We start from the raw sequence: 12,038 nt of genomic DNA on the forward strand, positions 1-12,038 counted from the left end.
TTTCAATAAATGGTACTAAACAGCTGAATGTACACATACAAAGGAAGCAGGACCCCTTCCTCACAGAATATACCAAAATTAATTTAAAGGTGATCATATGGCCCTGCCAGGTAGCTCGGGTGGTTAGAGCATCATCCTGATATGCCAAGGTTGCGGGTTTATTCCCCAGTCAGGCACAAACAAGAATCAACCAATGAACACATAATTAAGTGGAATGACAAACTGAAGTTTCTCTCTCTCTCCCCCTCTCTCCCCCAACAAATCAATAAATAAAATTTAAAAAATAAATAAATAAAAGCGATCATATGCTGAAAGTACAGGTCCAGGGGAGTGGGATAGAGAACTCTGCTTATGGTGGCAGATCTGTGGAAAAGATAGTAGGCTGGCTATGAAGGGGTTAAGAAATCCCTGAAGCAGTCCAAGAAGCAGGCCAAGGAAATGAATGAGGAAGGGAAGGCATTAAAGCAGAAACAAAAAGAAAAAAAGAGCAGATGCTGCTCAAGGAGCTAAAAGTGAAGGCCGAACGGAAGGAAATTGCACATTTGGGCAGATTCCACACTTGGAATTAAGAATTCTGGCAGAAAATAAGCTGCTCCTTGTGCCTGAGGCAATGATGATCCTTAATTCCATTCCTGTTTAAACATCTGGATTCTCTGCCATAACATCTGTTGCCACCTATAGCTAGAATGAAGTTTATCTTGCAGCCTGTTGTACATTTAAGAATAAACTTTTATTTAAAATGAAAGCATACTGTGGATCATCTTCTCTTTAGTTCTCACTTAGCCATTTCTATCTCAGCTGGGAGGTCAGAGCAAACCCAACCTAGAATCCCCCCGAAGTCTACTCTTCAGTCTTTGTTCTATCCTAAATTCTGTATCACCTGGACTTAAACCAATTCTTTGGGAAGGCTAGGGGGTTAGGGGGTGGGCGGTGATGATAGACCTAAATGTCAGAACTAATGCTATAATAAAACTCTTCAAAGAAAACATACGAGTAATTTTTCACAATCTAAAAGTTAGGCAATGATTTTTTAGGAATGACACTAAGAACAAAAGCAACAAAAGAAAGAGATAAACTGATTCATAAAAATTAAAAACTTCTGGGCTTCAAAGGATACCATCAAGAAATTAAAAAAAGAAAATCTGCAGAATGAGAGAATAATTTTAGTAATATTTTTAAAATTACTATTATCATTACTACTATTTTCTTTTCTTTTTTTAAAAAATCCTGACCAGAGAATATGTTTATTGATTTTAGAGAGAGCGGAAGGGAGAAAGAGAGAGAGAAACATCATCGATCGGTTGCCCCCTGTATACACTCTGACTGGGGATCAAACCTGCAATCCAGGTATGTGCCCGGACCAGAATTGAACCTGCGAACTTTTCTGTCTACAGATGACATTCCAACTAACTGAGCCACACCAGCCACACCAGCTCTACTATTTTATTTTTTAAATAAAAAATATTTTAATATTTTAACAGTATTTTACTAAGTATCTTATAGCTAATAAGGGACTATATCCAGATTATATAAGACACATATGATCAACAATAAAAAGACAAATTACCCAATTAAAAAAGTGGGCAAAAGACATTATTTTCAAAGAAGACAAATAAATGGCCAATAAGCATATGAAAATATGCTCAACATCATTAATAACTAGGGAAATGCAAATCAAAACCATGATGATATACCACTTCACATCCTCTAGGACGGCTAAAATAAGAGATAGACAATGACAAGTGTTGGTGAGGATGTAGAGATATTAGAATCCTTGTTAACTGTTAATGGGAATTTAAAACAGTGCAGTACTTTGAAAAATAGTTTGGCAGCTCCTCAAAGTTTAAACATGGAGTTACCATATGACCCAGCAATTCCGCTCCTAGGCATATGTCCGAGAGAAATGAAAATGGGTCCATACAAAAACCTGTTCATAAATTCCATAGTAGTGTTATTTATAATAGCCAAAAGGTGGAAACAGCCCAAATGTCTACCAATTTATAAATGGATAAACAAAATTTGGTATACCTACACAATGAAATATAAAAAGAATGACATACTCATTCGTGCTACAGGATGAGTGAGCCTGGAAAATATGCTAGTGAAAGAAGCCAGTCACAAAAGACAACATATTGTAGGATTCCACTTACAGGAAATGTCCAGAATAGGCAAATCCAGAGAGATAGAAAGTATATTAGTGGTTGCCAGGGCCCGGGAAGAAGTAAGACTAGGAAGCAGGGGGAATAGGGGATGACTATTAATGGGTATGGGGTTTCTTTTTAGGATAATGAATATGTTCTAAAATTAGACAGTGGTGAGAGCTCCATAATTCTGTGACAACACTAAAAACTGAATTGTATACTTTAAAAGGGTGAATTGTATAGTATATACATTATGTCAAAAAGGTCTTACTTTAAAAATTACATGGAATTAGTCATACCATCTTTTTTTTTTAAAGCTATTCCCTAATAGATTTTGCAAATTACATTGACATAAAGGAAGAAAATCCAGGTATTTTTTAAAAATAAATCTAAGTTCTTTTTTTAAAAGATTTTATTAATTTATTTTTAGAGAGAGGGCCAGAAAGGGAGAAAGAGAAGGAGAGAAACATCTATCAGTTGCTTCTCCCACACCCTGCAGCTGGGGACATGGCCTGCAAGCCAGGCATGTGCCTGGACCAGGAATTGAACCGAAAACTGTTTAGTTTGAAGACCAATGCTCAATCCACTGAGCCACACCAGCCAGGGCAAAGGCCAGGTATTTTTAATTCAACATTAAACATCGCTAAGAAAATTCTACTTATTATAAATAAGTCAAGGTCCTAGTAAAATACCATACCTTGCCACATTGCTTGTAAGAAATTCCCTTTTGGTTACAGTACTCATAGATGAGGGCTGCGCCTTGCACACATAATTTAGCTTTCAGAGATTCAGGTTTATAATAAATTCCACTATGTATGACACCACTGTTATGTCCAGTCTGATGAATAGCTGTCAAACAAGAGAAAAAGAATAAGAGAAAGTACATGACTTTTACAAAACCTAAGAATTGGGGAAACAAACATAGTTGAAGCTATTAGGGACCAAATTTTTAAAAATTCTGTGAGAGCACTGATAACTTCCTCTAGCAGCCATCCCTGGCGCCTGTGCCACACCCCTCCAGTCCATCTTCGATTTAGTCACAAACTAGCCTCTTAACACCAGCAAAGCACTTCCAGGACCCATCACTACTCCGTGCGCTCTACCCCAGGGCCTCTTCTAATGCCCGGAAGAACTCAACATCCCCAGGGGCAATCCTCAACCAGTAGAGAGAGACAGGAGGTAATGGGTAACTGAGGATGATCCTGGGAAATAGTTATGTAGCTCCTCAGAGGTCCCAGTGGAATCAAGCTCATATGGGCAACTTTAATAATGTACTCTCATGAGGTTTTTCCTCCTTCCCTATTTACTATCCCTACCCCCTCACTCCTGTCTCCTAGATAACCTCTCAAATAAATCACCTACAACCAAGTCCTAGTTCTAGGCTCTGCTTTATGGGGAACTCAAACTAGCATACTAACATGACACTCAGCATAAGAGATGGAGAATTGACAAAACGAGCCAGTTAAGCACGAAGAGCAACGCTGATAACATACATACCTAAATCTTTCTCTTTTTCCAGAACACCAATGGAAAGTGCTGGATGTCTCAGGATGAGGGCTCTGGCAGAGGCAAGCCCCACAATTCCACCACCGATGATGACTACATCAAATGAGCTTTAAGAAAAAGTCACCTTTAGCATGTTTACAGTAGATCTCATCAAACTTCGCATGCAAAATTTTATCATCTATGGACAATTAATTAAACTACTAACTTATAATCATTAAAAACAAATATTTGCCCTAGCTGGTGTGGATCAGTGGATTGAGCACCAGCCTGTGAACCAAAAGGTCGCCAGTCAGATTCTCAGTCAGAGCACGTGCCTGGGTTGCGGGCCAGGTCCCCAGCTGGGGAAGGGTGAGAAGCAACTGATCACTCTATCTCTCACACATAGATGTTCCTCTCCCTCTTTCTCTCTCTCTCCTCCTCTTTCTAAAAATAAATAAATAAAATCTTTTTAAAAACCACAAATAAGTATTGGGTTTTGTGCTATTTGGCTTCATACTCATGAAGAAACCTTTAAAAGTTACATGCATGGCTAGTCAGTACTATAATCGTCTACACCCAGCATGCAGGGTGGTTAGTTGATCGAGCTGCTCTAAATCTGCACAGCACTCTGCCTGGCCTAGCTACATGTGTTAGGCATCACACTCTTCTTTACCACCTGTTCTTTTAAAATTCAAATGCAATATTCTTGAGGGTCAGCTAACACATTAAGTCTTTAACACCTTAGTGTGCAAGAATTCTTTTTTTTCCTGTTGAGAAGAAAACAGTCCTGGAACCACAATTTTAGCCACAACAAACCCTGATTATAAACCATTTCAAAAATTAGAAAGGGTTCGTACAGTCTAACTTTTCAACGAGAGGGGTAAAACTTTCCCTTTAACACTGACCTTGTGGTCAAGAAATCAGTTTTATAGAAACATGGCCACTCTTGTTTCTTCCACACCCCACCTATTTCTCCCCCTCCTATATTACATTATGTTGATGCAAATCCTAAATATCATCTGTAAATATTTTAATGTTATTTCTAAAAGGCCTCTTCAAAACACACATATATAATACCATTATTCTAACTAAAAAATGTAACAACAAACATTTTGTATCATTAAATATTAACCATAAAATTTTTGGAAGAAGACACAGGGAAAAAATTCTTTGGGATGTTGGGCTAGGTGAAGAGTTTACACCAAAAACAATGATCCATAAAAGAAAAAAGTTGATAAATTGATCTTCATCAAATTAAAAACTTTTATTCTACAAAAGATCCTGTTAAGAGAATAAGAAGAAAAATCAATAAACTGGAGTTTATATACTTGTGAACCACCTATCTGACAAAGTACTCTATCTAGAATATCTGTTAAGAACTCTCAAAACAAGCCACTTAGAAAAATGGGCAAAAGATGTGAACAAACATATTGTCAAAGAGGACAGCTATACGGATGGCAAATACGCACGTGAAAAGATGTCCAATACCATTAATCATTAGGGAAATGAAAATTAAAACTACAATCTACAATGAGATATCATTGTAGATTGGCTATCATTGCAGAATGGCTAAAATTAAAAACAAAAAGTGGTAACACCAAATACTGGTGAGAATGAAGAGGAAATGGACCACTCACATATTAACTGGTAGGAATATAAAATAGTACAGTCACTGTGGATTAAGAATATGGCGTTTCTTAAAAAACTAAACACGTGCTTACTACAGGTCTTAGTGACTGCATTTATTCCAGAGAAAAGAAAAGTTATGTCCATACAAAGCCCTGTACATAAATGTTTATAGCAGCTTTATTCGTAGCCCAAAACTGAAACTGGTACAGCTATCCTTCAGCTGGTGGATGGTTAAACAAGCTGTGATACATCCATACCATGTAATGCTACTCAACAATTAAGAGGAACCCCAATATCCATATAAGTAACACCTTAGATGAATCTCAAGGACATTATGCTGTGTAAAAGAAAGACATTCTCAGAAGATGACATACTGTGTGATTCCACTTACAGAACATTCTTAAAATGACAAAATTATTGAGCTGGGGAATAGACTAGTGATTGCCAGAGGTTAGGAAGTGGTTCGGAAGGGTGTAGAGATGAGATGTGACTGTAACACCTATAACACAGTAGGTAACACAAGGAATATCTTTGAACTGATGGAACATTTCTGTTTCTGAATTGTGATAGATATACGCGTTAACGCATGACTAAATTGAATAGAAACATACACACATGGAAATGAGTACATGTAAAACTGATGAAATCTGAACAAGGTCTATGGATTGTGCCAGCGTCAATTTCCTGGTTTTGATATGGCACTATATAGTTCTATAATACGTTATCATGGGGGTAAACTGGGTGAAAGGTACATAAGATCTCTACTTTGTTGCAATCTTCTATAACTCTACAATTATTTCAAAATAAAAAGTATAAACAAAACATCCACTAACCCTACTTTCTTTCCCTTAAGAAAAGCTTCCCCAAAAATTGTCTACATAGCTCACGATGAATTACAAATCCTATGACGTTCTAATCCCCCTCCAATACACTAACACACAGCAATCAGAGTAAATTTCTGAAACATCGGCATTTAATCACTTCCTCTTCTTCAAAAAAAAAAAACAAAAAAACAAAAACCTTTTAAAAGCCTCCCAACGCTCTTAGAATGAAATTCAATGTGTGGTTAAAATAAAAACCCTTCTGTGATTGGAGCCCCTCTCCTGGTGTCATTCCACACCATCTCTGACGCTAAGCTCCAGTCACACTCTAGTTCTAGAAAGAGCCAAACTTTCCAGCTTTCAAGCTTCTCATAAACCACCATCTCCACAGAAAGCAGAGAGAGACTGGTTTCCAGTGTGACCTCCAAACTTTAAATCACAGGACACTGAATTCTGCAGGCTTTAATTAGCAACTGAGCTGCTTTTCACTGAGGTAACTCTATGCAGTGCTGGCCTGGAACTGATTTACGACTTGTTTGAGATCTTCCAAGTAACACCAGCGATGCCAGCTAAAAAAGAGCGTATTTGATTGCTTATAGTGTGCTAAGTCCTTCAACGCTCAAAACTATCACCTGTGGGAAAGGCAAGGCTCCCATTCACAACTGAATCTTTAGGGAGCTTCAGTTAACACGCCCAGAGTGAGACAGGATGTGAAGAAGTTTTTTTTCAGAGACAGACTGTTGTAGACCTCTACTCAGCATTGCTCTTACTCTTTTCTTCCCGCCCACAAACACAACGAAAAAATCCTGCAGGTAGCTCCGGGGATCCGAGGTTGGACCCCGTGCTCCACAGGATTCCGACCTCCAACGCCAGGGACAGGGAAGTAGAACAGGGGCATAGGTCCAGCACCAGGCACCTTTGAGGGAAGATGCAGCACAGGTGGCGGGGGCGGGCCAGCGGCTACTCACCTAGTGCTGGCTTTGCGGCCACCCTGGCACAGCGGCCGGGGCCTCCCCAGCGCGGGCCCGCACGCCGCGGAGAAGCCCCCGGGGAAACTCCCACGGGCCAGTCCGTAGGCACTGCCCAGGTAACGCAGCGAGGGGACCATCGCCTGCGACCCCTCCCCTGCCCTAGCCCCAGAGCGGCCACTAGAGCAAGACACTACAGGGGCCCGGCGCTTCTAGCCCCGCCTCATTGGCCCCTGCGTAGGAGGCGGGGCTAGAAGCGCCGGGCCCCTGTAGTGTCTTGCTCTAGTGGCCGCTCTGGGGCTAGGGCAGGGGAGGGGTCGCAGGCGATGGTCCCCTCGCTGCGTTACCTGGGCAGTGCCTACGGACTGGCCCGTGGGAGTTTCCCCGGGGGCTTCTCCGCGGCGTGCGGGCCCGCGCTGGGGAGGCCCCGGCCGCTGTGCCAGGGTGGCCGCAAAGCCAGCACTAGGTGAGTAGCCGCTGGCCCGCCCCCGCCACCTGTGCTGCATCTTCCCTCAAAGGTGCCTGGTGCTGGACCTATGCCCCTGTTCTACTTCCCTGTCCCTGGCGTTGGAGGTCGGAATCCTGTGGAGCACGGGGTCCAACCTCGGATCCCCGGAGCTACCTGCAGGATTTTTTCGTTGTGTTTGTGGGCGGGAAGAAAAGAGTAAGAGCAATGCTGAGTAGAGGTCTACAACAGTCTGTCTCTGAAAAAAAACTTCTTCACATCCTGTCTCACTCTGGGCGTGTTAACTGAAGCTCCCTAAAGATTCAGTTGTGAATGGGAGCCTTGCCTTTCCCACAGGTGATAGTTTTGAGCGTTGAAGGACTTAGCACACTATAAGCAATCAAATACGCTCTTTTTTTAGCTGGCATCGCTGGTGTTACTTGGAAGATCTCAAACAAGTCGTAAATCAGTTCCAGGCCAGCACTGCATAGAGTTACCTCAGTGAAAAGCAGCTCAGTTGCTAATTAAAGCCTGCAGAATTCAGTGTCCTGTGATTTAAAGTTTGGAGGTCACACTGGAAACCAGTCTCTCTCTGCTTTCTGTGGAGATGGTGGTTTATGAGAAGCTTGAAAGCTGGAAAGTTTGGCTCTTTCTAGAACTAGAGTGTGACTGGAGCTTAGCGTCAGAGATGGTGTGGAATGACACCAGGAGAGGGGCTCCAATCACAGAAGGGTTTTTATTTTAACCACACATTGAATTTCATTCTAAGAGCGTTGGGAGGCTTTTAAAAGGTTTTTGTTTTTTTGTTTTTTTTTTTTTGAAGAAGAGGAAGTGATTAAATGCCGATGTTTCAGAAATTTACTCTGATTGCTGTGTGTTAGTGTATTGGAGGGGGATTAGAACGTCATAGGATTTGTAATTCATCGTGAGCTATGTAGACAATTTTTGGGGAAGCTTTTCTTAAGGGAAAGAAAGTAGGGTTAGTGGATGTTTTGTTTATACTTTTTATTTTGAAATAATTGTAGAGTTATAAAAGATTGCAACAAAGTAGAGATCTTATGTACCTTTCACCCAGTTTACCCCCATGATAACGTATTATAGAACTATATAGTGCCATATCAAAACCAGGAAATTGACGCTGGCACAATCCATAGACCTTGTTCAGATTTCATCAGTTTTACATGTACTCATTTCCATGTGTGTATGTTTCTATTCAATTTAGTCATGCGTTAACGCGTATATCTATCACAATTCAGAAACAGAAATGTTCCATCAGTTCAAAGATATTCCTTGTGTTACCTACTGTGTTATAGGTGTTACAGTCACATCTCATCTCTACACCCTTCCGAACCACTTCCTAACCTCTGGCAATCACTAGTCTATTCCCCAGCTCAATAATTTTGTCATTTTAAGAATGTTCTGTAAGTGGAATCACACAGTATGTCATCTTCTGAGAATGTCTTTCTTTTACACAGCATAATGTCCTTGAGATTCATCTAAGGTGTTACTTATATGGATATTGGGGTTCCTCTTAATTGTTGAGTAGCATTACATGGTATGGATGTATCACAGCTTGTTTAACCATCCACCAGCTGAAGGATAGCTGTACCAGTTTCAGTTTTGGGCTACGAATAAAGCTGCTATAAACATTTATGTACAGGGCTTTGTATGGACATAACTTTTCTTTTCTCTGGAATAAATGCAGTCACTAAGACCTGTAGTAAGCACGTGTTTAGTTTTTTAAGAAACGCCATATTCTTAATCCACAGTGACTGTACTATTTTATATTCCTACCAGTTAATATGTGAGTGGTCCATTTCCTCTTCATTCTCACCAGTATTTGGTGTTACCACTTTTTGTTTTTAATTTTAGCCATTCTGCAATGATAGCCAATCTACAATGATATCTCATTGTAGATTGTAGTTTTAATTTTCATTTCCCTAATGATTAATGGTATTGGACATCTTTTCACGTGCGTATTTGCCATCCGTATAGCTGTCCTCTTTGACAATATGTTTGTTCACATCTTTTGCCCATTTTTCTAAGTGGCTTGTTTTGAGAGTTCTTAACAGATATTCTAGATAGAGTACTTTGTCAGATAGGTGGTTCACAAGTATATAAACTCCAGTTTATTGATTTTTCTTCTTATTCTCTTAACAGGATCTTTTGTAGAATAAAAGTTTTTAATTTGATGAAGATCAATTTATCAACTTTTTTCTTTTATGGATCATTGTTTTTGGTGTAAACTCTTCACCTAGCCCAACATCCCAAAGAATTTTTTCCCTGTGTCTTCTTCCAAAAATTTTATGGTTAATATTTAATGATACAAAATGTTTGTTGTTACATTTTTTAGTTAGAATAATGGTATTATATATGTGTGTTTTGAAGAGGCCTTTTAGAAATAACATTAAAATATTTACAGATGATATTTAGGATTTGCATCAACATAATGTAATATAGGAGGGGGAGAAATAGGTGGGGTGTGGAAGAAACAAGAGTGGCCATGTTTCTATAAAACTGATTTCTTGACCACAAGGTCAGTGTTAAAGGGAAAGTTTTACCCCTCTCGTTGAAAAGTTAGACTGTACGAACCCTTTCTAATTTTTGAAATGGTTTATAATCAGGGTTTGTTGTGGCTAAAATTGTGGTTCCAGGACTGTTTTCTTCTCAACAGGAAAAAAAGAATTCTTGCACACTAAGGTGTTAAAGACTTAATGTGTTAGCTGACCCTCAAGAATATTGCATTTGAATTTTAAAAGAACAGGTGGTAAAGAAGAGTGTGATGCCTAACACATGTAGCTAGGCCAGGCAGAGTGCTGTGCAGATTTAGAGCAGCTCGATCAACTAACCACCCTGCATGTGTGGGTGTAGACGATTATAGTACTGACTAGCCATGCATGTAACTTTTAAAGGTTTCTTCATGAGTATGAAGCCAAATAGCACAAAACCCAATACTTATTTGTGGTTTTTAAAAAGATTTTATTTATTTATTTTTAGAAAGAGGAGGAGAGAGAGAGAAAGAGGGAGAGGAACATCTATGTGTGAGAGATAGAGTGATCAGTTGCTTCTCACCCTTCCCCAGCTGGGGACCTGGCCCGCAACCCAGGCACGTGCTCTGACTGAGAATCTGACTGGCGACCTTTTGGTTCACAGGCTGGTGCTCAATCCACTGATCCACACCAGCTAGGGCAAATATTTGTTTTTAATGATTATAAGTTAGTAGTTTAATTAATTGTCCATAGATGATAAAATTTTGCATGCGAAGTTTGATGAGATCTACTGTAAACATGCTAAAGGTGACTTTTTCTTAAAGCTCATTTGATGTAGTCATCATCGGTGGTGGAATTGTGGGGCTTGCCTCTGCCAGAGCCCTCATCCTGAGACATCCAGCACTTTCCATTGGTGTTCTGGAAAAAGAGAAAGATTTAGGTATGTATGTTATCAGCGTTGCTCTTCGTGCTTAACTGGCTCGTTTTGTCAATTCTCCATCTCTTATGCTGAGTGTCATGTTAGTATGCTAGTTTGAGTTCCCCATAAAGCAGAGCCTAGAACTAGGACTTGGTTGTAGGTGATTTATTTGAGAGGTTATCTAGGAGACAGGAGTGAGGGGGGTAGGGATAGTAAATAGGGAAGGAGGAAAAACCTCATGAGAGTACATTATTAAAGTTGCCCATATGAGCTTGATTCCACTGGGACCTCTGAGGAGCTACATAACTATTTCCCAGGATCATCCTCAGTTACCCATTACCTCCTGTCTCTCTCTACTGGTTGAGGATTGCCCCTGGGGATGTTGAGTTCTTCCGGGCATTAGAAGAGGCCCTGGGGCAGAGCGCACGGAGTAGTGATGGGTCCTGGAAGTGCTTTGCTGGTGTTAAGAGGCTAGTTTGTGACTAAATCGAAGATGGACTGGAGGGGTGTGGCACAGGCGCCAGGGATGGCTGCTAGAGGAAGTTATCAGTGCTCTCACAGAATTTTTAAAAATTTGGTCCCTAATAGCTTCAACTATGTTTGTTTCCCCAATTCTTAGGTTTTGTAAAAGTCATGTACTTTCTCTTATTCTTTTTCTCTTGTTTGACAGCTATTCATCAGACTGGACATAACAGTGGTGTCATACATAGTGGAATTTATTATAAACCTGAATCTCTGAAAGCTAAATTATGTGTGCAAGGCGCAGCCCTCATCTATGAGTACTGTAACCAAAAGGGAATTTCTTACAAGCAATGTGGCAAGGTATGGTATTTTACTAGGACCTTGACTTATTTATAATAAGTAGAATTTTCTTAGCGATGTTTAATGTTGAATTAAAAATACCTGGCCTTTGCCCTGGCTGGTGTGGCTCAGTGGATTGAGCATTGGTCTTCAAACTAAACAGTTTTCGGTTCAATTCCTGGTCCAGGCACATGCCTGGCTTGCAGGCCATGTCCCCAGCTGCAGGGTGTGGGAGAAGCAACTGATAGATGTTTCTCTCCTTCTCTTTCTCCCTTTCTGGCCCTCTCTCTAAAAATAAATTAATAAAATCTTTTAAAAAAAGAACTTAGATTTATTTTTA

At 40.1% G+C, this 12,038-nt stretch overlaps 2 protein-coding genes across 4 annotated transcripts in view; one reads left to right on the top strand and one right to left on the bottom strand.

The window, feature by feature from the left end:
* Nucleotides 1-7,246, bottom strand: part of L2HGDH (L-2-hydroxyglutarate dehydrogenase) — a 35,262-nt gene extending 28,016 nt beyond the window's left edge. For both annotated transcript variants that reach the window (XM_054565207.1, XM_054565206.1), the window contains exons 1-3: nt 7,045-7,246; nt 3,639-3,754; nt 2,839-2,990 (exon numbers count right to left, since the gene is read on the bottom strand). In XM_054565207.1, the coding sequence (XP_054421182.1) occupies nt 2,839-2,990; nt 3,639-3,754; nt 7,045-7,184 (408 nt within the window). In that variant the 5' untranslated portion in view covers nt 7,185-7,246. The remainder of the gene's footprint in view (nt 1-2,838; nt 2,991-3,638; nt 3,755-7,044) is intronic.
* Nucleotides 7,247-7,306: 60 nt separating this feature from the next.
* LOC129064133 (L-2-hydroxyglutarate dehydrogenase, mitochondrial) overlaps nt 7,307-12,038 on the top strand; it is a 33,499-nt gene continuing 28,767 nt past the window's right edge. For both annotated transcript variants that reach the window (XM_054565208.1, XM_054565209.1), the window contains exons 1-3: nt 7,307-7,510; nt 10,803-10,918; nt 11,568-11,719. In XM_054565208.1, the coding sequence (XP_054421183.1) occupies nt 7,371-7,510; nt 10,803-10,918; nt 11,568-11,719 (408 nt within the window). In that variant the 5' untranslated portion in view covers nt 7,307-7,370. The remainder of the gene's footprint in view (nt 7,511-10,802; nt 10,919-11,567; nt 11,720-12,038) is intronic.

Source organism: Pteronotus mesoamericanus, unplaced genomic scaffold, assembly GCF_021234165.1.
Source record: "Pteronotus mesoamericanus isolate MK-2021 breed Mesoamerican mustached bat unplaced genomic scaffold, CSHL_Meso_final contig_164, whole genome shotgun sequence".
Taxonomy (NCBI): domain Eukaryota; kingdom Metazoa; phylum Chordata; class Mammalia; order Chiroptera; family Mormoopidae; genus Pteronotus; species Pteronotus mesoamericanus.